We start from the raw sequence: 27556 nt of genomic DNA, 5'->3' as shown, positions 1-27556 counted from the left end.
CACTGCCAAATCGGAGACGGACGAGTCTCCAGGAGTGGGGCCTCTGTACTAGAGCCGGGATTGCACCGAGACCAGCACACATCTAATCAAGGTACAAAGTCTATCTTATACATATGCACATTGATCCGTGACTGTCTATTACACTTATCGCTGCTAAACTGTGAGACGGCTGAGTCTCCTGCAGCAGGCTCTCTGCCTAGGAGCCAGGATCGATTTTTGCCCGAATGAAAGCTCACTTTATACTTACCTTGAAAGTTGATACAAACTACTATAAGTTGGATACAATTGCAACTTGTGCTGTTGTGCTCTGCATATAAAAAGAAAGTACTTTGCTGATCTATACCCACACTTGGATTACAGTATATCGGTATTTGTCAGAATCTGCACTAATATTTATTACATGCAATGAGAGAAGAGTGTATTCACAATTAATTATACCAGGAGTACAATTCTGAAGTCACTTGTAACTTGTATTGTTGTGGACACTTTATACTACTTTATACTATTGTATTTATATTATTGTTTTTATATTGTTTTATTCCATTACATATACACTGTAGGGCCCTGTAGGTCCCAGACCACTATAATATTTACTATGTATTAATATCATTTTTTCTAACAATTGTACACTAATAAATCAATTTTACTAATAAATACATTTTATATCAAATATTCACAGACCTTTGAGCCCCAATTTCTTTGTCTTTTATAAATATTTAGTTTGAAAATAGATGGCCAGCACTCTAAAGTGGAATCCAGACTCTTTATTGACACTTAAAATATAAAGTCTTTAGGTTACACTAGATAGACACAACTAGTAAAATCACATATGGGAAAATGCTGAAAAATTTGTGTTTTGGACGTGATGGAGGAGATTTATCAAAACTTGTGCAGAAAAAAAAAAAAAAAACACGGGCAGTTGCCCATAGCCTCCAATCCAATTTTTTTCTCATTTTCCAAAGGCCATTTTAAAAATTAAAGACTGAATTCGATGGTTAAAGGGGTACTCTATCCAAAGGATAGGGGATAAGATGCCTGATCGTGGGGGTCCCGTCGCTGGGGACACCCTTGATCTTGCATGCAGCACCCCATTATAATCAGTCCCCGTTATAAACCGTCCCCTCAATGCAAGCCTATGGGAATGGTCTTGCATTGAGGGGGTGGAGCGTGACATCACACGGGGCAGGGCTGTGAAGTCACAATGCTCCGGCCCGTGATCGTCAGTAATCAGACCCAGAGCGAACATGCTCCGGGGACTGATTATAACTGGGTGCTGTGTGCAAGATCACGGGGGTCCCCAGCAACGGGACCCCCACGATCAGGCATCTTATCCCCTATCCTTTGGATAGGGGATAAGATGTCTTAGCGCCGGAGTACCTCTTTAACTAGTTAACTTTTCCCCTGCTCAAGTTTTGATAAATCTTCCTCATTGGATGTCCCTTTCTCAAGGAATGCAAACCATTCTTCATACTGGGAATGCCCAACAAGAGCTGTCGATTTGGAGACGCTCTGACTTGTCTAACCTTCACAATTTGGCCCTTGCCAATGTTCTTCACATCCTTACATTTGATTAGTTTTTCTGCTTCCACCACATCAGCATTATGAACTTACCATTCACTTGTTACCTTACTGCTTCGCCAGCTACTTTTGTCACGAAATTAGCAAATTTACTCACTTTTTTTTTAATGTTTTGGCTGATTAGTGTATATATTTCCTACATGCAGTGGTTACATTCCTCAATATGCTAGACATATGCATTGCTTTAAGAATAAATAAATGTTGTCTTTCATTTATATTTTGGTGGTAGGAAAAAGGAAGTTAGCCTAAATTCAGATTGCATTCGCAGTTTCCTTTTGAGCTCTGTTGAATTGGTATACATTTTTTAGCTGTATGTATTATCATAGTCTACTGCACTATGGATACGGTAAATGATGTATACCCTGGGAAATTTCCCAGCATATATGGCAAGCAGAAACTGCGTACTAGTGTGAATATAGCCTTACATGTTCTGGTAATTTTGAAATGAGGTTAGAGGCTATGGACACCTTTTGGGGTTATTTTCTATATTCAAATGCATGTACTTGTACTAATTGGGTTTTATTGAAAAATTACAAGTGTTTGGCTCATGCAGCTTCAATCTATCAAAGTACATAGCTGAAAGACCTCATCTAAACAGATTGATTTGCATCCACTGCTATCTTCACCTTAGCTATCACCTCAAATATGATCAAATGAAAGTTGATCAACTTTAAAAGATAACTTGCCTATTAAGTAAATTAAATGTACTATTAAGTAAATTAACTAACTAGGCTTAGACAACTTGCCTCTTTATTTCATTAATCAGTGGTGGTCTCAGGATGCTGAACACCACTAATTAAAGCAAAGGAAAAAGTGCAGCCAGTGCTTCATTCATTCTCTATGGGGCTTCAAAATATTGCCGAGCACTGAGCTTGGTAGTCTTCTGAAGCTGCATTGAGAATGAATTGAATTGAAACTGGGAATACACTTTTAAGTAAGAAAAAATTTGCTCATGTTTCTCTTGTAAAACTGTCTCAACCTTGCCTTTTTTTTGCAGATCGGCACTGTGGTGGAGAACTTGGAGAATATACAGGCTTTTTAGAGTCACCAAATTATCCTGGGAACTACCCTTTGAATGTGGAATGCACATGGAATATTAGCCCTCCGTCCAAACGTAAAATTCTCCTAGTAGTACCAGAGATTTTTTTACCCTCTGAAGACGAGTGTGGAGACCTCCTTGTAATGCGCAAGAATGGTAAATGATCAATGATGTGTATCTGGCTGCTAACTAATATATTTTACAGGAAGAAAGATGAATTTACATTTGATGAAATCCAGCAAAACTGTTGTACACTGTATATATTCTACACATCAATGAATGAAAGATTCTTAGAAAATAATTTTTAATTGATATATCACTTGGATCACATCCACATATAGCTGTAAATCTCATACTATGCAAAATGTTTATGAGATTTTTAGTTATATTGCATCTGTCAAAGTCAAAATGAATAATTTTATGTCCATAAAATAGAAGTAGATGGCACTTACCCATAGCAGTGTGCACAATGTGCAAAAATATTAATTTTATTAGGCTAGATTTCACCCGAGGTTTTTGTCTTGCAGTTTTTTAGGCTTATAAATAACAGAAAAACTGCCACAGATTTTTCAGGCGTTTTTGCTTTTAGTGGAAATTGCATTTTTGGACGGTTTGGCATTTTTTCCAAAATGTGTTGGGGTGGGGTACCAGAAAAAAAAGAATGCAGTAGGGATGGAAAAACATTTCACAAAATTTTTATTTTTTATAACAAAATTTTCATTACATTTTTAAACAGGGACCAATTTATGTGGGCAGGCATGGACCTAAAAATGTAGCCAACAATAATAAAAATGTAGAAAATGTAATAATGTTTAACCCCTTAAGGACTCAGCGTTTTTCCGTTTTTGCATTTTTGTTTTTTCCTCATCACCTTCTAAAAATCATAACGCTTTAAATTTTGCACCTAAAAATGCATATGGTGGCTTATTTTTGTGCCACCAATTCTACTTTGCAGTGACATTAGTCATTTTACCAAAAAATCCACGGCGAAACAGAAAAAAAATAATCGTGCGACAAAATTGAAGAAAATTTCATTTTGTAACTTTTGGGGGCTTCCGTTTCTACGCAGTGCATTTTTCGGTAAAAATAACACCTTATCTTTATTCTGTAGGTCCATATGGTTAAAATGATACCCTACTTATATAGGTTGGATATTGTCGTACTTCGGAAAAAAATCATAACTACATGCAGGAAAATTTATATGTAAAAAATTCTCATCTTCTAACCCCTATAGCTTTTTTATTTTTCCGTGTACGGGCCGGTATGAGGACTAATTTTTGGCGCCGTATTCTGAAGTTTTTATTGGTACCATTTTTGTATTGATCGAACTTTTTGATCCCTTTTTATTCATTTTTTCATAAAATAAAAAGTGACCAAAAATACACTATTTTGGACTTTGGAATTTTTTTGCGTGCACGCCATTGACCATGCAATTTAATTAACAATATATTTTTATAGTTCGGACATTTTCGCACGCGGCGATACCACATATGTTTATATTTATTTACACAGGTTTTTTTTATGGGAAAAGTGGGGTGATTCAAGCTTTTATTAGGGAAGGGGTTAAATGACCTTTGTTAACTTTTTTTTTTTTACCTTTTTTTTTTGCAGTGCTGTAGCTCCCATAGGGAGCTATAGCACTGCACACACTGATCTCCTATGCTGATCCCTGCAAAGCCATAGCTTTGCACGGATCAGTCAGATAGGGGCTCGATTACTCAAGCCTGTAGCTCAGACTTGGAGCAATCAATGGACGATCGGACGCCGCGGAGAGAGGTAAGGAGACCTCCGCCTACGTCCGAGCTGATCGGAACAGCGCGATTTTATTGCGATGTCCTGATCAGCCCGACTGAGCTGCCGGGAAGCGTTTACTTTTCAGATGTGGCGGTCAACTTTGATCGCCGTGTCTGAAGGGTTAACAATGGCACAACGATCAATGCCGCACGCTGTTAGCCCAGGGTCCCGGCTATAATTAGACCCCGTTTTTGACACCGGGATCGGGCTCAGGGCGTACAGATACGCCCTGAGTCCTTAAGAGGTTAATAATGTGTTTAATAAAGTGTGTGTGTGTGTTTCACTTTTGTTCTCAAATTTTTTATTTTTTATTTTGTACTACTACTACCAGCATGGAACAGACTGTTCCATGATGGGAGTAGTAGTACCTGTACGAATAGACATATCGCCCTGACACCCGATGCAATCGTCCTATCTATTGCAGAGATGCGGAGCGGCTTTCTCATGCGCTCACATCTCTGCACTATACTAAGGCCGGCCAGTGATGGGAATTGAATTCACATCACTCATTTATATTTTCCGCCCAGAGTGGTGATTGGCCAGATAGTGGCAGCCAATCACCACACTCAGCAGGTAATATGAATGAGTGATGTGAATTCTATTCACATCATTGGCCGGCCAGAGTATAGTGCAGAGATGCAAGCGCAGAATAAAGCCGCCCCTCATCTCTGCAATAGATATTTCCCACAGACAGTTGTAATTGGCTAGAACCATCTGGCCAATCACAGCTCTCTGCAGGAAATATGAACCTGGTATGTGAATAACTTCACATCGCAGAACATAGTGCAGGATAGGGGAGAAGTGCGGCAGTGCCGCCGGCTTCTATACATTATATGGGAGGATCGCAAGAAGTGACACCCGGGGCAATCTATTAGTACATATACTACTACTCCCATCATGTAACAGTCTGTAACAGTAGTAGTACTACCTAAAAAATAAAGAAAAAAGTTTTGTAAAAAAACGCACACACTTTATAAAACACATAATTAAAATACATTACTAATAAAAAGTAAAAATTTATTATAAAAAATATATTATTTTTACATTTAAATGGCCCCTTTCAACATTTTTATTATTGTCAGCTACATTTTAGTTCCCTGCCTGCCCACATAAATTGATCCCTGTTTAAAATAAAAATAAATTTAGTTTTTTTCCATCACTACTGCATCTTTTTTTTTTTTTTTATGGTACCCTATGACATTTTAATAAAAAAAAAAAAGGAATCTCCATCCCTTTTTTGGATTGTTAAAGTGCAAAAAAAGAATAAAAACCGCCTACAAAAACGCCAAAGTTAAAACCCACATGGCGTTTTCTTGGCGTTTTTCCACTCCCATACACTTTTTCCTGAAAAAAAAAGCCAAAGTCTCAGCAAGAGGTCATTTTTGAAAAACTGCCAAGGAGCCCAAAATAGCTGAAAGATGCCAAAAAGATATAAAAAAACAAACAAACTGAAAAACGCCAAGTGGATATGGCATTTTGCAGTTCCATATTGCCTTGCAGCTTACATCTGGCCACAGCATGAAAAAATGCTGCACGGCAGGATGGAAATTTTTGGGGTGTTTTTGTGTGTAAAACCTTAATGGAATTCCAGCTCCTGAATGATTATCGCTGTTTCCTCATGCCATCCTGCCAGCAGGGGAGGGGGTGGGCTGTAGAGCGGGGAGCAATAGGAAAGCTCTGGTTCCTTATTGTGCTGCCCAACCCCTTCATAAAATTATACCAACCAAAAGCATTAAGTGGACTAACAAAACTTGAGGCCCCCAGACCTCATAAAGCAAGAGCCCTGTGTGAGACTTCAAATAAAGGTATATAAAAAAACATAAGTAAGAAAATTTTCCATGTCTAATATTACCAGCATACAAGAAGGAATAATATCACCACACATATTGCCATCATACTGTTACTGACCAAGTCCTATATACTAAGACCAATATTACTAATAATACCAGTATACAAGGAGGAATATTATCACCATACATGTTACCATCATACTATTACTGACCAAATCCTGTATACTGAGACTAATATTACTAATGTACGAAGATAGAAAAATTCCAGCTTATTCATAGATCTAATAGCTGTCCTTATTCACACGAAGTTACATGGATCACAGGTACAGGACAGGATGTGACGCGTTTCGGCCAGGTGCTGGCCTTAGGGTGCGTTCACACGGAGTAAATGAAGAGTAATTCATGCCGAAAAATTTAGTTGATTGATAATTTAAGTGAAGTGTTTTTCAGCCATTTCCGCACAAATTGCGGTCAATTGCCTGCGAATTCCGTGCGAAAACTATGTCGGAACGGAATTCTGCGTCGGAATTCTGCTAGCAGAATTTCCGCAGTGTGAACAGGCCAGCAGAAATAACATTAAAGTCAATGGGCAGAGAAGATGTACATTAGTTTGTAGCAGAGAATTCAAGAGGAATTACTCGAGTAAATTCCTCTTGAACTACTCCGTGTGAACGCAACCCAAGGGTGCGTTCCCACAGGGCGTATACGCAACGTATTTGACGCTGCGCAAAATTTACGGCAGCAGCGGGAAATACGCTGCGTATTCCTTGCTCACTATACACACACAGGGCTTTCCGGCGGCAGCCCTATGTGTGTAGTGAGTTTTGGAGGCGGGGCCGTGTGCCGGCGTGTCTGTGACGCGCGGCTCCGCCTCCAAAACTCACTGCACACATAGGGCTGCCGCCGGAAAGCCATGTGTGTATAGTGAGCAAGGAATACGCAGCGTATTTCCCGCTGCTGCCGTAAATTCTTCACAACGTCAAATACGCAGTGTATACGCCCTGTGGGAACGCACCCTTATTCATACACTGATTACACACTCTAAGAATCGTATATATGGACATGAGAAGAGACTAAATGCACAATTGGTGAATAGCCTTGGTGTGTCAAGTTAACTCTCTCATACCCATTCACAGAAGATACACAAATAAAATATAATTAAATATTCTACATAATTAAAAAAAAAGCAGCAATATAATTTGTGTACCATCAAAAAAGCAACATACAGATGATAAAAACAAATTATCGTTTACACATAAAATTTTCAATAAACAGAGCCTTAAATAGAAGTGTGTGTAAGAATGACAACCATAGGATTTCTAAACCACATAGATATAAATATGTAATAAGATAAGTTGTCAAACAACACCACTATTCTATCTGTATTAATGCAATGAAAAAAAGTGTTCCCTTGCAGATTGCTGACGGCAGAATGGATGTGTTTCTGAATAAACGTATATAGTATGAACATGGACCTATAAAGGCAATGTTGGAACCACATCGCATTTACCCGCAAAAAGAAGAGGAACACATATGACCTGCAAAAGAAAAAAAAAGGGGGGGGGGGCAGGACTAGAGTGGTCAGGAAAAATATAAATGTATATACATATGCCAATTTTATTTTGTAGTAAGAAAAGCATAAGAACAAAAATACGGAGCACTCACTGGGACGTAGTTGCTGTGGCTTCTTTATTCATTCAAACGAACAGTCGGGAGTATAGCAGTGCAGGGAGGCTGGTGGAAGAGTCGCGTCTTTTCCACCATCCTCCCTGCACTACTATACTCCTGACTGTATGTTTGAACGAATAAAGAAGCCACAGCAACTACATCCCAGTGAATGCTCCGTCTTTTTATTCATATGCTTTTCTTATGTCAAACACTGGATTCACATGGTGTCAGCACCCAAGTAGATGTCAGCCAGCTTCTAGGGGGCCGTACCGCCACTGCATGAACTGCATTTACCTTTGATCCTATGGGTGGTGCCTTGAAGTGCCCTATTGGTCATATTTTATTTTGTGGTATATTACTGACTTATCCAAACCCCTAATGGTCACAAAAAGCCGAACTAATAATACACATGTACTAAGGTTCTTGCTATTATTATTATGTAATAACTACACAGATCATTAAACACGATAATTGTTATGTGTGTGGATGAAAATAAATCCATTCGATTCAAAGTGTAATTATTTACTATCAACATCGACTATGAACTTTATATAGATATTATTCTTTTTTATGATAATAATTTTATTTTAAAAACTTTTGAATTAAAAAAGTATACTATGGTGGGACTAATGTTATAACGATTAAATAAATTCAAATCATCAGCCATCTAATAAAGTAAAATAACATCTTGTCTCATATTAAGACCTTTAGGGAATCTTGTATCTAATTTGAGAATCCAAAAGACTTCCCGATCCATTAATTTACGTCTATGATTATCCCCCCCTAGGAGGACGTGTCACCCATTCTATGCCTTTCCATCAAACGTTTACTAATAGATTCAGCTTCCACATTAAAATCCGTCAATCTCAAACAATTTCTCCATGCACGGATCGTCTCAGGGGGAAGATGATCCGTGCACGGAGAAATTGTTTGAGATTGACAGATTTTAAAGTGGAAGCTGAATCTATTAGTAAACGTTTGATGGAAATAGGATATCCCTCTTGGAATATAGACAAAGCTCGCTCCAACGCTGAGGATAGGGATAGAACTTCTATGGTACATCCTACACATGAGCAAATAAAAAATAGGAGTCGAGAAGCAGCTTCCACTAGCCATAGTGGAGTGTTTTTTTCCACTCCTTTATAGTATGCAATTCAAATCTATATGTAACATATTTAACAAATTCATGCCCATCATTCTGTCTGATCCAGCTCTTGCTCCAACATTAACTGGAGGTTATAAGTGTGTAGCACGTTGTGCACCTACTTTAGGTCAAAAATTATCTCCAAGTATATTTAGCCAGAAATCACACAACAATACAGTTTCGTTGGAGCATAAAGGAACATTCAAATGTGGGCATAAGGTTTGCATCTGCTGTAAGACACTGTCACCCAGTACACACTTCCAGTCCTGTACCAGTCACGAGTCATTTCCAATAAAGCACTATATTAATTGCAACACGAAATATGTTGTATATTTGTTTACTTGTGACTCGTGCCTGGTGCAGTACGTTGGATTTACTACGAATTCCTTAAAAACCAGAGTTAGGAAACATCTGTCCGACACTTCTACAGTTAGGGTACAAGGCATACAAAGGGTGACACGTCCTCCGAGGGGGGGTAATCATAGACGTTAATTAATGGATCGGGAAATCTTTTGGATTCTCAAATTAGCTATAAGATTCCCTAAAGGTCTTAATATGAGACAAGATGTTATTTTACTTTATTAGATGGCTGATGATTTTAATTTATTTAATCGTTATAACATTAGTCCCACCATAGTATACTTTTTAATTCAAAAGTTTTTTAAATAACATTATTATCATAAAAAATAATAATATCAATATAAAGTTCATAGTCGACGTTGATAGTAAATAATTGCACTTCGAATCAAATGGATTTATTTTCATCCACACACATAACAATTATTGCGTTTAATGATCTGATAGTGTAGTTATTACATAATAATAATTAATAATAATAATCATTGCGGGGGAGGTACCTGTGCAGGATGACGTAATTCCTGCCGCTCCGTCTGACTCCTCGTTCTCCCGTCCTCCCAGCCTCGCTCCCTCCTGTTTGCCTTGCCCGGCCGCCTGACTCAGCCTCCATGGCAGAGGGATGGGAGCCCGCCTTGGACCAATCCCCGACGAGTAGCTCTGAGAGGCCGGAACCCAGCCGTACAGAGGAATCCAGCGGGTGCCGTATACCGTCCCCCGCTGTGTATGGAGTTAGGCCTGGGACCCGGGACCCCGGCCCTGAATGACATCGGTTCATAGAGGAGGGGGTTTGTAATGAATCAGCAGGTGCTGGAAAATTGCCTTTGTGCTGAAGGAGGTTTGTGAAAGTTGTGCACAGAACTGTTTTTGTTTTGTCCTTCTCCGGATGTGGCAACCAGGCGGAACACTAGTATCCAGGCTCTCTGTATTTTGTAAAGTCTGTGTCTTTATCTATTGAACACTGAAAAGAACCTCTTAGATCTAATGCTGTAAGATCTAATGCTGCAAGAGTGAGTCTTCCTGGGTACCTCCCAACAAGCTAATCCAGCAGGATCAATTTTTAATAAAGTAGATGCCTCCCAAATTAAATCCTAGAAGGTCGGGAGGAGGGAGCCATGGAAAAGATAAGCAAGGCAATGGGAGACTGGATAAATACCTTAAATCGCCCCTGGCAACTACGATGGCTAAAACCACGAAAGATAAAGCCACTGGCGAATCTATGGCAGGATCCAGATATGCTGAGTTGGAGGTGGAGGAGGGAGTAGAACTAACTGAGGGATCAGAACGGCACCCCGCTATGCTGGAAGAAATATTACATGAAATCCAGATGAATAATAAAAAAAAATACACGAACTCTCTCTACAAGTGGGGGCAGTATCATCTGATGTGACTTTAATTAGATCTGACTTAAGTAAAATTAAGGATCGGGTTAAGAACATAGAAGCTTTGATTCCTCAGATGGAAGAAAAGATTAACATTTCAAATTCCGCTACTGATAGAATGGTTGAACAGAACAAGTCTCTTAGAAAAAAGTTGCAGGATATGGAGGACAGAGATAGGAGATGCAATATCAGATTTATGGAAGAATATCGGTCCCGTGGTCCCGAGAAAAAGAGAAGTGCTTCTGTGGGCGCTCACCTCCGTCACAGATGTAGTCCGTCACAGGTATGTGGAAGTTTCCGAGAACTTGGTAAAATAAAACCGCTTGGACACGGATGTATTTTGGAAAATAAAAAGAAGGTTTATTCCTTCAGCATGCAATACAGCAACGCGTTTCGAGGGGCAGGGACCCCCTCTTCATCAGGCTATCAGATCACAGATAGCCTGGTGAAGAGGGGGTCCCTGCCCCTCGAAACGCGTTGCTGTATTGCATGCTGAAGGAATAAACCTTCTTTTTATTTTCCAAAATACATCCGTGTCCAAGCGGTTTTATTTTACCAAGTTCTCGGAAACTTCCACATACCTGTGACGGACTACATCTGTGACGGAGGTGAGCGCCCACAGAAGCACTTCTCTTTTTTCTCGGGACCATGGGACCGATATTCTTCCATTCCAGTGACCGTCCTCCGCCGGTGAAAACGGGTCTAGTGCCGGCTGTCCCCCAGAATAGTGGGAAACAAGCGTCTACTGGTGTTGTGCCCACGGTACAACACAGAAAGGTGAGCAAACCTAACATAACAACTGAAAACACGAATCTGGAAACGGCTGCTCCTCCCCCTTCCTTGGAGCCGACATCCATTTTTTATTTAATTTAATTATTTTCTTTTACACTCAGATTATCTATATATATATATATATTTTTTTTTACTATGCTTAGATGCGCATTGTGTCTCCTCTGTCTTTTTCTATATATTTCTGTTGAATATCAGATTTATAGGTTTCTCAGAGGCCGCTGGTGATAAAAATATGTGTGATTTTTTTGGAGGGCTGGATTAAAGAGAACTTGCCAGAAGCCAAATTATCATCATTGTTTGGTATAAAGAGATCGTATTCCTTTAAGAAAAAAAAAACGTACCTGGGGGTTGGCCTAGAACTATACTGGCAAAAGTGTTATGTTCAAGGGATAGAGACGCTATTTTGCAATCGGCAAGGGGTAAAGGAGAGTCATTGTGCAGTTGAAGCTTTGGCATGGTTAGAAGGGCAGGGGTTTTAAATATTAAATAATGGAGTGATTATAATGAGATATGCTAATTACTGTTTACATTTTTTTCTGTAAGGAGGGAGGAGGGCAGGGTTTTGGGTTCATGGGAGAGCGGGGGTTAGGGGTACCTAGTTGAGAGTCTCATATGCCAGGTGAGACAATATGGGGGGGGGGGGTCCTATCCCTGTCTGGGTATCAAACACTAAATGGGAGTTAGTAATGTGGAATATCCGGGGACTTAAAGATAAAAGTAAGAGATGTGCCATTTTTGATAGTATCAAACGACATTTACCAGCTATTGTGTGCCTTGTAGAAACAAGCGTTTGGTTCCAACTTCTCCGCAGGGGTCTCGGTCCTTGTTCATTCAGGTATTGACTTAGAGGTTCACTTCAAAGAAATAGATAGCAGTGGAAGGTATGTCTTTTTGGACACGATTATGGAAGGGAGACAGGTGGTTTTAGCCTTTGTATATATTCCTCCCCCTTTCTCTAATCAGGTGCTGGCCGCTTTAGTGGACTTTTTGAGGAATAGGGACAGACATGAGTTATATATTTGTGGGGATTTCAACTGTATATTGGTTAGGTCCCTAGATAGATTGTCACAGAGGGAATTGGGAAAAAAGTGGTCATCCCCTTTGGGGAAATTTATTGAGGAAGCTGGGTGGAGGGACGTATGGAGGGAGTTGTATGGTGATAAGAAAATGTTCTCGTGTATAAGTAGCTCATATGACGTGGCTTCCCGCATCAATGGTGCTATAGAATGATAAGGCCCTGGGATATGTAGAAGGTCTAAAATATGAATCTAGAGGGATCTCAGATCATTGTAGTATGAATCTTAGAATATTTGGGAAAAAGGAGGGAAGAATGCTCAACAATCAGAATGCTCAAGATCAACTCTCATTGGCTTAGTATCCTGGATGATTGGGAAAAGTTAAAAAGGGAAATAGATGAATTTTGGGCAGTCAACAAGGGCATGGCAGAGGTGGGCACAGTATGGGATGCCCTGAAAGCATTTATCAGAGGTTTGTTATATAGGGAGATCTGTAGGAAGAAGAGGGGGGTTAGTGTAAAAGAAAAAGAGCTGGAAAAAGAAATCGCTAGGGCAGAGGTTGAGCTGTCCAGGGATCCCTCTGTCGACAATTTAAAAAAGTTAGATAAAAAAAAAATCAGGATCTTATGAAGGGGGGCGTCCAAATAAATTCTTGAGCCAACTTATAAGGAATCAGCAAAGGGGGAACTTTATTAAATCTATCAAGGATAAAGATGGCCTTCTCAAGTCCACCACAGAAGAAGTGGAAGCGAGATTTGTTCGTTTCTTTTCAGAACTTTATGAGGCAGAGGTGACATTTTCCAAGGAAGATATTGAGGAATTCTTTAAAAAAAAAAATAAATAATTACCGAGTTTGGGTCGCCCAGGGGGTGGAGTTGGATACTAAAATCCAGCTCCATGAGCTGGAGCAGGCCCTCAGATCCTTTTCTGTGAATACAGCTCCAGGGATGGACGGGCTCCCATTTGAGATTTATCGCAAACTAGGTAAGACGCTGTTAGGGAAACTTCAAGAGGTGCTAGATGAATCCTGCAGACAAGGGTCCCTTCCACAGTCAATGCGGGAAGCAATGATGGTATTAATTCTGAAAAAGGGTAAAGACCCAAGCGAGATGGGCTCATACAGACCCATCTCGCTTTTAAAGGGGTACTCCGGTGCTTAGACATCCCCTATCCAAAGGATAGGGGATAAGATGCCTGATCACGGGAGTCCCGCGGCTGGGGACCCCCGTGATCTTGCACGCGGCACCCCGTTTGTAATCAGTCCCCAGAGCGTGTTCGCTCGGGACTGATTACCGGCGACTACAGGGCGGGCAGCGTGTGACATCACGCCCCCCGCCCCTGTGTGATGTCACACTCCGCCCCTCAATGCAAGCCTACGGGATGGGGCTTGATAGCACCGGAGTACCCCTTTAAATAAAGACGCAAAACATTTTGCGAAGGTACTAATGTTGCGTTTGAAGGGAGTTATTGGGGACCTGGTGGGGAGAGATCAGGCTGGATTTATGAAGAACAGGAATGGAATGGATAATATTAGGCGAGTTTATTCTGCCATCCAGTTTGGGGAGACGGGGGGGCGCTCCATCCTGTCACTAGACGCTGAAAAAGTGTTTGACAGGGTGGAGTGGGCCTTCTTATGGAAAGTGTTAGAACAGTTTGGGTTGGGGCAGAATTATATATATTTTATCCGGCTGTTATATGACCACCCCAGTGCAAGAATTAAAATAAATGATATTATATCTAGCCAATTCAACCTCACCAGTGGCACAAGACAAGGGTGCCCCCTGTCACCTTTATTATTTCTTTTATTTATTAAACCTCTGTCTGTTTTCCTTAAAAATTATTCCCGATTCCAGGGTTTTGGTCCAGGAGGAGATGAAGGGATATTGCATTATATGCAGATGATTTATTATTGTTTGTCAGGAATCTGACGATGCACTTAGCTAATATTATACAGGACATTCAGGAATTTGGTCATATCTCGGGACTCTCTATCAATTTGAGAAAATCTTCATTATTGATTGTGGAAGGCATTGGTGAAGAAAGATTTAGTGAATTAAAAGTAATAAAATATCCAGAGACTATGGAATACTTGGGGATTAGTATCAACAGTAACCCCAAGGATTTTATTAAGTTAAATCTAGCCCCGTTGTTGGTAAAAATGAAAAAGAAAATAGATATTTGGCTAAAACTACCCCTGGGAATGTCCGATCGAATAGCATTGACAAAAATGGTGGTCTTGCCGCAACTTTTATACTATTTAACAGCATCCCCGGTTACGATAGGTGAAGTATGGTTTAAAAAAATAGATGGTTTAGTGAATACATTAATTTGGGGTAGGAAAAAGGTCAGGATTAGATTAGATACTGTTAGGATTCGGCAGGCTGAATGTGGATCCTCTGTGTCAGCGAGGGATTGGCGTGGGCTGTGTCGGTGGACCGGTTATAGGTTGCTACTGGTATTCACCAGAGCCGGCCGCAAAGCGGGATGGTCTTGCTGCGGCGGTAGCAACCAGGTCGTATCCACCGGCAACGGCTCAACCTCACTGACTGCTGAGAAGGCGTGGGACAGAAGGACTAGACAGAGGCAAGGTCAGACGTAGCAGAAGGTCGGGGCAGGCGGCAAGGTTCGTAGTCAATGGCGATAGCAAGAGGTCAGGAACACCGGTAAGGCAAACACTATAAATGCTTTCTCTGGCACAAGGCAACAAGATCCGGCAAGGAAGTGAAGGGGAAGTGAGGTTAAATAGACAGGGAGCAGGTGGAGGCTAATTAGACTGATTGGGCCAAGCACCCCTTGGAGCTGGTCTGACCGGGGCGCTGCAGAGAGAGGAATGCCGCGAGCGCTCCGGGGAGGAGCAGGGACCCGGAGCGCTCGGCGTAACAGTACCCCCCCCCCCCCCTTAGGTCTCCCCCTCTTTTTGTCCGGTTGTCGCTCCACCAGGGACGAGGACTTTGGGAGCGATTGTAGAGTCTCCTTCTGGAGGACAGAGAAGTCCTGGGTATACACATCAACGGCAGGCAGTTCAGAAGGAGTGGGAATGGGGAGGGGGGGCAGAGGGGGAAGCTTGGCATGGGGCAGAGTGTTACCAGGACGGGGGCTATGAGGAGGAGACACTGAGGTTTGACTGACGGGACTGGGAGCAGACGTGAGGCATTTTTTGTGGCAAGAAGCACCCCAGCTCTTGATCTCCCCGGTGGTCCAGTCAAGGGTAGGAGAGTGGCGTTGGAGCCATGGCAGACCGAGGAGGACTTCAGATGTGCAGTTGGGCAAAACAAAAAATTCAATTTTTTCGTGATGCCGTCCAATGCTCATGAGCAGGGGTTCTGTGCGGTAACGCACAGTGCAGTCCAACTTTACTCCGTTGACCGAGGAAATGTAGAGCAGCTTGACGAGACGGGTCACAGGGATGTTGAACTTATTAACAAAAGAGGCCAAAATGAAATTTCATGCAGAACCAGAGTCCAAGAAGGCCATAGCTGAGAAGGAAGAGTTGGCAGAAGGAGAAATCCGCACGGGCACAGTGAGACGTGGAGAAGCAGACTTCATACCAAGAGACGCCACACCCATGTGAGCTGGGTGCGTGCGTGCGTTTCCCAGACGTGGAGGACGAATAGGGCAATCCATCAAGAAATGTTCGGTACTAGCGCAGTACAGACATAAATTTTTATCTCTACGGCGAGTCCTCTCTTCATGGGTCAGGCGAGACCGATCCACTTGCATAGCCTCCTCGGCGGGAGGCACTGGGGTAGATTGCAAAGGATACTGTGAGAGAGGTGCCCAGAGATCAAGGTCTTTTTCCTGGCGGAGCTCCTGGTGTCTTTCAGAAAAACGCATGTCAATGCGGGTGGCCAAATGGATAAGTTCATGCAGGTTGGCAGGAATATCTCGTGCGGCCAGCACATCCTTGATGTTACTGAATAGGCCTTTTTTAAAGGTTGCGCAGAGAGCCTCGTTGTTCCAAGATAATTCAGAGGCGAGGGTACGAAATTGGATGGCGTATTCTCCTACAGAAGAATTTCCCTGGACCAAGTTCAGCAAGGCAGTTTCGGCAGAAAAAGCTCGGGCTGGTTCCTCGAAGACACTACGAACCTCAGCGAAGAAGGACTGTACAGTGGCAGTGACAGGATCATTGCGGTCCCAGAGCGGTGTGGCCCATGACAGGGCCTTGCCAGACAGGAGACTAACCACGAAAGCCACCTTCGACCGTTCTGTAGGAAATTGATCCGACAACATCTCCAAATGTAGGGAACATTGTGACAGGAAACCACAGCAAAGTCTAGAGTCCCCATCAAATTTGTCCGGCAGGGACAAGCGGAGGCCAGGAGCGGGCACTCGCTGCGGAGGAGATGGTTGCTGCTGTAGCTGTGGCAGAAGTTGCTGTAGCATGGCGGTCAACTGCGACAGCTGCTGTCCTTGTTGGGCGAACTGTTGTCCAAGTTGCTCTATCTGTTGGGACTGCTGGGCGACCACTGTGGTAAGGTCAGCGACAGCTGGCAGCGGGACCTCAGCGGGATCCATGGCCGGATCTACTGTTAGGATTCGGCAGGCTGGATGTGGATCCTCTGTGTCAGCGAGGGATTGGCGTGGACCGTGTCGGTGGACCGGTTCTAGGTTGCTACTGGTATTCACCAGAGCCCGCCGCAAAGCGGTATGGTCTTGCTGCGGCGGTAGCAACCAGGTCGTATCCACCGGCAACGGCTCAACCTCGCTGACTGCTGAGAAGGCGTGGGACAGAAGGACTAGACAGAGGCAAGTTCAGACGTAGCAGAAGGTCGGGGCAGGCGACAAGGTTCGTAGTCAATGGCGATAGCAAGAGGTCAGGAACACTGGTAAGGCAAACACTATAAATGCTTTCTCTGGCACAAGGCAACAAGATCCGGCAAGGAAGTGAAGGGGAAGTGAGGTTAAATAGACAGGGAGCAGGTGGAGGCTAATTAGACTGATTGGGCCAAGCACCCCTTGGAGCGAAGCCGCGCGCGCCAGGACAAGACAGCCGGGGACCGGGACAGGTGAGTGACTTGAGATGCGATTCGCGAGCGGGCACGTCCCGCTATGCGAATCGCATCCCCGCCGGCAGTGTCAGTGCTGTGCTCCTGGTCAGCGGGTCTGACCGGGGCGCTGCAGAGAGAGGAACGCCGCGAGCGCTCCGGGGAGGAGCAGGGACCCGGAGCGCTCGGCGTAACAGATACATTCACTCTGCCCAGAGATAAGGGGTTCCAAATTTTAGATTGTATTACTGGGCGGCTCAGCTATCACAGATCACGGGTGATCAAGGTCAGCTGATTCACGACCTCTTAAAATTTAAATATAAGATGAATAGGAAGCACATGTTTGAAGTACTTGAAAGTAATTTGAAATTTAACAAGAAGGATACAATTGGTGCACAGGCGAATTGGGTGTGGAGGAAAGTTAAGTGTTTTAAATATTACTGGAAGTGTGAAATTTACTCCACTGTGGGAAAATAATAATCTGAATGAAATAAGCAAAATTGAGCATTATGGTTTATGGTTAAGAAAGGGGATAGTATATGTTGAGCAAATGCTCAGTGAAGGGAAACTAAAAAAATTTGAAGATCTGCAGCGGGAATTTGTGTGAGATGATAAATATAAATTTGGCTTCCTCCAATTAGAACATGCTCTAAAGTATACTAAGGATACCAGTAGTAAGGATTCCAGAACCATTTGCTGATTGAATTGGGGAATGGGGGTAGGAAATTGGGGTTGTCTGCAGTATATGAAATTCTTCGATTAGGGAAACTAGAGGGGATGAAAGTTAAAAGTAAAACAGAGTGGGCAAAAGAAGGGACGAGACCACTTGGAAGGGAATGACGGCGAGTGTGGTCCAGATGTCGGAAAATGAAAAATTTCTAACCTCTCAGTTTATGCTACTGCATAGACTATATTATACCCCTAAAGATCTATGTAAATGGAAAATTCGTGCCCATGCGGACTGCCCAAAATGTGGAAGGGCTTAAGCGAATCTGCTTCATATGTTGTGGGAGTGCCCATATATAAAGGATTTTTTAAATGAAATCAAAGAACAGATTAAAAGAAAAATAGGAGTCAGTTTGGAGTGGAACCCAGGAGTCTTCCAGTTTGGTCTAATCCCTAACCTACCTCTGGTCAAAAAGAAGTTGATCTTGAATGCATTGAGTACAGGGAGGTTGATCATAATGAGGAAATGGATCTCAAATAAAACCCAGAGTAGTCTAGAATGGAATAGTGTTGCTCGCGAACATTCACAGTTCGAATTTTAATCGCGAATTCGCGTATATTGCGAATATAGCACTATGTATTTGTAATTACGCATATCCATTTTTTTTCTGCATATGCGAAAATTTATGCGCATATGCGAAATTTATGCGCATATTCGCGAATATTGAGTCCTCCCTTATTTAATGGTATAGGGAACTGTGACTGGTGCATTTACTCTGTGATTTTTTACCAATTGAAACCAATAGGCCCATTGTGGTCTATGGGGATATCATGGCATGTAAAACACTAAGCTAAGCAGGACCGGCTTTGCAGCGCAGTTGATGGGAGACCACCACGGGTTTGAGTCCCGGGGTGGGACAGAGTTTTACAGTGTTGTGGTATAGCTTTACTTTCCTGGAAACGCTGCTGCAAGGCCTCTGCAAAATGAAAGAAGCGATCTGATTGGTTGCTATGGGCAACTCAAACTTTTCCTGGAAAAGTTTCTGAGTTGCCCACAGCAACCAGATTGCTTCCTTCATTTTTCAGAGGCCTTTTCAAAAATGAAGGAAGCAATCTGATTGGTTGCTATGGGCAACTGCACAACTCTTCATCTACACTGGTTTTGATGAATCTCCCCCATAGAGGGAGATTTATCAAAACCTGTCCAGAGGAAAAGTTTCTAAGTTGCCCATAGCAACCAGATTGCTTCCTTCATTTTACAGAGGCCTTTTCAAAAATGAAAGAAGCAATCTGATTGGTTGCTATGGGCAACTCAGTAGCGTTTCCAGGAAAGTAAAGTTAAACCACAACACTGTAAAACTCTGTCCCACCCTGGGACTCAAGCCCGTGGTGGTCTCCCATCTGCTGTGCTGCCGAGATGGTCCTGCTTAGCTTACTGTTTTACATGCCGTGAGATTACCATAGACCACAATGGGCCTAATGTGGAAAAAAATCACAGAGTTAATGCACCAGTCACAGTTCCCTATACCATTACATAGTTACATAGTTACATAGTTAGTATGGTTGAAAAAAGACATACGTCCATCAAGTCCAACCAGGAAATTGAAGGGAAGGGTGTAAGGGGATAAGGGAAAGGGATATAGTTTTATAATTCTGCATAAGCATTAATGTTATTTTGTTCCAGGAATGTATCTAACCCTGTTTTAAAGCTGTTAATTGTTCCTGCTATGACCAGTTCCTGAGGTAGACCGTTCCATAAATTCACAGTCCTCACTGTAAAGAAGGCGTGTCGCCCCTTTAGACTAAACCTTTTCTTCTCCAGACGGAGGGAGTGCCCCCTCGTCCTTTGGTGGGGTTTAACCTGGAACAGTTTTTCTCCATATTTTTTGTATGGGCCATTTATAAACTTATATACGTTTATCATATCCCCCCTTAAACGTCTCTTCTCAAGACTAAACAATTGTAACTCCTTTAATCACTCCTCATAGCTAAGATGTTCCATGCCCCATATTAGTTTAGTCGCGCGTCTCTGCACCCTTTCCAACTCTGCAGTGTCCCTTTTATGAACAGGTGACCAAAACTGAACAGCATATTCCAGGTGAGGCCGTACCAATGCTTTATAAAGGGGGAGTATTATGTCCCTGTCCCTTGAGTCCATGCCTCTTTTGATACATGACAATATCCTGCCTGCTTTGGAAGCAGCAGCCTGACATTGCATGCTATTCTGTAGTCTGTGATCTACAAGTACACCCAGATCCTTCTCTACCAGTGACTCTGCCAGTTTAATCCCCCCTAAGACATACGACGCATGCAGGTTATTAGTACCCAGATGCATAACTTTACATTTATCCACATTGAACCTCATTTGCCAAGTGGATGCCCAGACACTTAGTCTATCCAAGTCATCTTGTAACTTATGCACATCCTCTATAGACTGTACCGTGCTACAAAGCTTGGTGTCATCTGCAAAGATAGAAACAGAGCTGTTAATACCATCCTCTATATCATTGATAAATAAATTAAACAACAGCGGGCCCAGTACTGAACCTTGGGGTACACCACTAATAACCGGGGACCAATCAGAGTACGAATCATTGACCACCACTCTCTGGGTACGATCCATGAGCCAGTGTTCAATCCAGTTACAAACTAAAGTTCCCAATCCCAAGAACCTTAACTTACCTGTCAGACGTCTGTGAGGGACAGTATCAAACGCTTTGGCAAAATCCAGAAACACTATATCCACAGCCATTCCTCTGTCAAGGCTTCTACTCACATCTTCATAAAAGCAAATTAGATTGGTTTGACAACTTCTATCCTTAGTAAACCCATGCTGGCTATCACTTATAATACTATTATCCCCTATGTATTCCTGTATGTAAACCCTTATAAGTCCTTCAAACAATTTACCCACAATGCACGTTAGACTTACCGGTCTATAAGAAGGGAGGGCTCAATATTCGCGAATATGGGCATATATTTTCGCATATGCGAAAAAAAAAAATGAATATAACGAATATGCGAATTTCGCGAATATATGATGAATATTCGTCCATATATTCGCAAAATATCGCGAATTCGAATATGGCCTATGCCGCTCATCACTAGAATGGAAAGTGGAGTTGCAAAGGGTTAAAGGTTTCGAAAAGGTTAAAAGCAAAAATATAGTTGAGAAATATAGTTGAGGATAAGAGGAGTTTTTTTATTTTATTTTATTTTTATTTTTTTTGTTGTTAAGGGGGGTGGAGGGTGGGGGGGGGGGGTTCTTTATAGGTCAAAATAAATGTATATGTATTTGTAATTTACTGTATTGTATCTGTAGGGATTTGTGTTGTATAAAAATTTTATAAATAAAAAAAAAACATAATAATAATAATATCAAGAACTTTAGTAGATGTGTATTATTAGTTTGGTTTTTTGTGACCATTAGGGGTTTGGACAGGTCAGTAATATACCACAAAATAAAATTTGCATATGTATATACATTTATTATACATTTATATTTTTTCTGACCACTCTAGTCCCTCCCCCCTCCCTTCTTTCTTTTGCAGGTCATATGTCTCTCTTCTTTTTGTATGCTGCTGAGGTTAAATTGGATGTGGTTCCAACATTGTCTTTATAGGTCCCTGTTCATACTATATACGTTTATTCAGTAACACATCCATTCTGCCGTCAGCAATCTGCAAGGGAACACTTTTTTTCATTGCATTAATACAGATAGAATAGTGGTGTTGTTTGACAACTTATCTTATTACATATATATCTACATGGTTTAGAAATCCTATGGTTGTCATTCTTACACACACTTCTATTTAAGGCTCTGTTTATTGAAAATTTTATGAGTAAACGATAATTTGTTTTTATTATCTGTACGTTGCTTTTTCGATGGTACACAAATTATATTGCTGTTTTTTCGAATTACCATATTTATCGGCATATAACACACACTTTTTAGGCTAAAATTTTTTGCCTAAAATCTATGTGCGTGTTATACGCCGATAAGCCGCTGCAGTTCAATGTTTTAAAGCGGGCGCTTTAAATCAATGAACTGCTGTGGCTTTGCAGATGCAGAGACAGCCAGCGCTGCCGGCTTCTCTGCCCCTGCCTGCCCTGGGGTCTAGAGCCCTGCTGCCGGCCCTTCTCTCCCCCTGGCTATCGGCGCCGCTGCCCGTTCTCTCCCCCTGATTATCGGTGCCGGTGCCCCATTGCCGGCGCCGATAGCCAGGGGGAGAGAAGCGGCGCCGGCAATGGGGCAGCGGCGCCGACAGCCAGGGAGAGAGAAGGGGCAGCGGCACCCATTGCCGGCACCGCGGCCCCGTTGCCTCCCATCCCTGGTTGCATAATTACCTGTTGCCGGGGTCGGGTCCTCGCTGTTTCAGGCCTCCGGTGTGCGTCCCCTGCGTCCCCTCAGGGGGAGAGAACGGGGAGCGGCGCAGATAGCCAGCGGGAGAGAAGGAAAGGCAGGGGAAGAGAAGCGGGCAGCGACGGCCTCTCTCCCCCTGCCTTTCCTGGGGGTGCATTGGGGTATGCACGCGCACACACATGCACCCTCATTTTACCATGGATATTTGGGTAAAAAACTTTTTTTACCCAAATATCCTTGGTAAAATGAGGGTGCATGTTATAGGCCAGTGCGTGGTATACCCCGATAAATACGGTATGTAGAATATTTAATTATATTTTATTTGTGTATCTTCTGTGAATGGGCATGAGAGAGTTAACTTGACACACCAAGGCTATACACCTGTTGTGCATTTAGTCTCTTCTCATTACCATATATATGATTCATAGAGTGTGTAATCAGTGTATGAGTAAGGCCAGCACCTGGCCAAAACGCGTCACATCCTGTCCTGTACCTGTGATCCATGTAACTTTGTGTGAATAAAGTCAGCTATTAGAGGGGGGGCAGTGCTTGCGGGTGACGTGAGTAGTACCCCGATGGGGACAGCGCAGCCCTCTGCTGACAATTGGGGGGGGGGGCAGAACAGCGCTCTAGGTTCACATGATTTTTTGGGGGGGGGAAGAAATACAGTTATATACCGTGGAACCGTCATAAGTTACAAAAATACCGTGATACACACATTTGGTCATACTGCCCAGCTCTACAGCCCATCAGGAACACACTACACATCACACAAGTGATTGACTAATGCACTCTACTGTTACCAAATTAAACCACTGTACAGACTAGTATCCCATACAATGCCCATATAGAGGTATATACCAGCTGTACACAGGATCTATATACCATATAAGTGATTATATATGTGTCATGATAGGGGGCGGAAGGGAGTTAGTGAGCCCTAAGTGTCCCTAAACCCGACCCTTCCTATTGCCCATCCACTCTATGAGACGGATCGACAACCACGAGGACGGTCCCTATACTGCGCTATAGTGTAAGAGCACAATTTACGCTAGAAAAAAAACACAACACTCCATAAAAGAAGTGGACAGCAATAATAACTCCAAATGGTCTCCTTGCTAGCGGCACACTCAACATTGTGGAATGGATACCAGCCAGGGAGGAAACATAAATAAAAATACATGAAACACGGGCATAGACTCAAATATACTGCTAGATAGACAGGTTGGCACAAAGCTCAGAACAGGATTCTATCCTAGGAGATACAGGATCCAACAAGGTCAAAACAGGACTGATACAAAAGCATAATGTTCACAAAACTCAGGTAAAACAGAATACAATCTGAACACTAATCTGAGTCTAAATAAGGAACACTAAATATATGCAATGCAAAAATACTAAAACCTGACAAGGTACTAAACAAAGCAGGATAAAATCGAGATATCAATAACATAGACAGGACAGATAACCATGGTAAAACTCAGGAAATGTGTTCAGACAGACAAAGGTGCATAACTAGTGAAGGGGGGATACTTTTAGTCAAACCGCCCAATAATTGCAACTTCCAGCATGCCCTGATACAGCCTATGGCTCAAAAGTACAACTCCCAGCATGTTGCACTATAACCTATTTTACACTACTAAAAATACTTCAACATGCTGGGAGTTTTTTGTCATCTGCAGTTCATACTGGGAGTTGTATAACTAATTGCAGCTCCCAGCATGCCCTGATACAGCCTATGGCTCTGCAGATGACCCAAAACTACAGCTCCCAGCATGCTGCACTATAACCTACTCTATACTACTATATATTGCAACATGCTGGAAATTGTAGTTTTGGGTCATATGCAGAGCCATAGGCTGTATCATGGCAAGCTGAGAGTTGTAGTAAGAAACTAACTGCAACTTTCAGCATGACCTGATACAGCCTATGGCTCTGCAGATGACCCAAAACTACAACTCCAAGCATCTTGCACTATAAGGTATCATATACTACTATATGCTGCAACATGCTGAGAGTTGTTGTTTTGGTATGGGCAAGCTGCAGAGCCATAGGCTGTATCAGGGCATGCTTGAAGTTGTAGTAAGTAACTAACTGCAACTCCCGGAATACCCTGACACAGCCTATAGCTCTGGAGTTGACCCAAAACTAGTACTACATTTTTGGGCAATCCAAGTCATTTATGGTTTCAGTTTTCGGCCCCTACTTAGCTAGCTACATAACTACCTACCTAGCTACCTAACAACCTACCTAGCTACATAAATACCTACCTGGCTACCTTACAACCTACCTACCTTGCTAGATACCTGGCTGGCTATCTATCTATCTATTTATCTATCTACCTAAGAAGCTACTTAGCTAGCTAGTTACCAACATGGCTAACAACCTACCTGCCTATCTATCTACCTAGCTAACTATCTAGCAACCTACCTGGCTAATAACCTACGGTCATATTTACCTACTGGAGGGAGATCACCCTTCCTACCTAAGGATAAACAAAAGAAAAAACGAACAAAAGAAAAAACTTTGGGAGCGGTCTCTAGTCCAAATCAGACATGTATATATTTTTTATATACGTTTTCAAGTGAAAACACTTACACTTTGTGAGTGGCCAAAAGATCCCTGACCAATCACTATAAAAATCAGGCGTATCTCTCTAGAGGTTTAAATGTATCCGCTATCTCTCCTGGGAAATCCAAGGAATCCTCCAGATAACAATATGGACTGAAGAGAAAAGAAAAACTGGACAGCGGACACACCTCCCTTTTCACACTTTGCTCTAAAATACTCCACGTATCAAAGAGTGTTCACACTTACTTCACCAAGGGGAGTCTTTTTCCTGGTCAGAACTCCCCTCGTTCCGGCAAGCTTATCGTCCCACTCCGAAGCTCCAGCTGTTTCAAACGGGTAAGTTTCTTGATATATCCTCCGTCCACAAGCTGTACAGTCTTTCACTAATACGGTGTAGCGGATAAAGAAAAAGCTGCAATCTCTCAATAATTACATGCAAGAGATTACATTTATTAAAACAGGACATTAAAACATAAAAAAGGATCCGACGCGTTGCGGAGGGGCTCCTCCTTCCTCAGGGAACACTGAACAAATGAACTCCTCTTCCTATTAACCCTTTCAAACCCGGAAGTTACATCCGAATACAAAAACCACCCTCCTTACATACTGAATTTACACAATAATACAATAAATTTATAAAAACACATAGATGATATATTAAACCCTCTCTATTAATTCATTAAAACCTTTTGGGGACAACATATCAAGTTTAAAGATATAAAAACTCTCTCTTTTACACAGTGTGGCGAATCTTCTTAAACCAGGTTCAACCTGTTCTATGGGTATTATTTTTAGTAAGTCCAGATTCCCATTAATCACCTGAGCAAAATGCCGGGACATGCTATGTTTTGGAAAACAATGTCTAATGCTGAACCTATGAGAGGTCATGCGTTTTTTCAATTGCTGTGTTGTTCTCCCTACGTACTGGATGCCGCACGGGCACTCCAGCACATAGATAACATAGTCTGAACTACAGGTTATATATGATTTTATACCTATTCTTTCTCCTGTGCTATTACTCACTACTGAATCAGCTCCACATTTAATAATATTGCACACCCCACATTTCTTTTTATTGCATTCACCTTTTTTGCTCTCACTTTTGTTTTTATTCTCACATCGGGTTTTTACATTTTGTAACCGGGGATATGAAGGTGCAATTTCTTGAGCAATTGTCTTTGCCCTTCTATAGATAAAACTAGATTTATTGTTTTTTTCCCAGTGCTTCTTTTAAAAAGGAATCACATTCTAATATGGACCAATGTTTGTTAAAAATCTTTTCTATTTGTTTTGTATTTTTGGAATATCTAGTAATAAAGGCTATAGTATATTGTCTTTCTTCCTTTTCCTTTCTTTTCTTTTTATTGCCCATCATTTGTTCTTCAATTTGCATCTCTCTATTGATATTATCGGCTTTTCTTCTTGCTCCTTTAATAATTTCTTTGGGATATTGTTTGTCCACAAATCTTTTCTCTATAATTTTTGCTTGTTTTATATAATTTTCATTTTCTGAACAATTCTTCTGTATCCTCGTTAGTTGCCTAAAAGGGATATTAATTTTCCAGTTTTTTAGGTGTTCGCTCCCAAAATGCAGATAACCATTAGCATCACATTTTTTTTTAAAAGGTTTTTGTTTCTATCCTTTCATTTTTGTTGTATATTTCTAAATCTAGGAAGGTGACACTTTCTTTTTCAATCGTATCTGTAAACTTCATTCCCCAGTCATTAGTATTTAGAAAATTAACAAACTCTTTAAAACTTTCCTTACTTCCTTGCCATATTAAAACAAAAGAAGAATAGGCGCTCCCTTGTGGAGAATCAACGGGATCACAGGTGTGTGGTGAAGGAGGGTAAAATGAAGGCTCACCCTGCCAAGTTGTGCAAATTCCCACACAAAAAGGATATACGTTTTGCTGTAGTGAATTAGGTCTGCAGCCTTCCTGGAAACGATAGAGATGTGAGGGTGAAAACTTCAGGGGTGCAGGAATACAGGCACTGACCAAGAAGGGGACCAGTGAAGCCAGGTAGGTAACAAACAGCTTTAATCCAATGCGACGCGTTTCACCGCACTTGCGCGGTTTCATCATGCCTGATGAAACCGCGCAAGCGAGGTTAAACGCGTCGCATTGGATTAAAGCTGTTTGTTAGCTACCTGGCTTCACTGGTCCCCTTCTTGGTCAGCGCCTGTATTCCTGCACCCCTGAAATTTTCGCCCTCACATCTCTTGCCATATTAAAAACAGATCATCTATGTGTCTCTTAAAAAATGTAATATTACATGAAAAACTGTTATTATTGTGTATAAAAACTTTTTCAAAACTCCCCATATACAAATTAGCGAAAACTGGTGCGCATTTTGCTCCCAACGCCGTACCTTTGTGTTGTATAAAAAATTCTTCATTGAAGGTAAAA

The 27556-nt window shown here is 41.9% G+C and overlaps 1 protein-coding gene across 1 annotated transcript in view; it reads left to right on the top strand.

Moving 5' to 3' along the window:
• SCUBE3 (signal peptide, CUB domain and EGF like domain containing 3) overlaps positions 1-27556 on the top strand; it is a 1482089-nt gene that overhangs the window by 1197556 nt on the left and 256977 nt on the right. Inside the window, exon 23 of the mRNA XM_056557668.1 lies at positions 2576-2773. Coding sequence (XP_056413643.1) covers positions 2576-2773 — 198 coding nt within the window. The remainder of the gene's footprint in view (positions 1-2575; positions 2774-27556) is intronic.

This window comes from Hyla sarda, chromosome 2 (assembly GCF_029499605.1).
Source record: "Hyla sarda isolate aHylSar1 chromosome 2, aHylSar1.hap1, whole genome shotgun sequence".
NCBI classification, from domain to species: domain Eukaryota; kingdom Metazoa; phylum Chordata; class Amphibia; order Anura; family Hylidae; genus Hyla; species Hyla sarda.
This window is presented reverse-complemented; position numbering and strand designations above follow the sequence as displayed.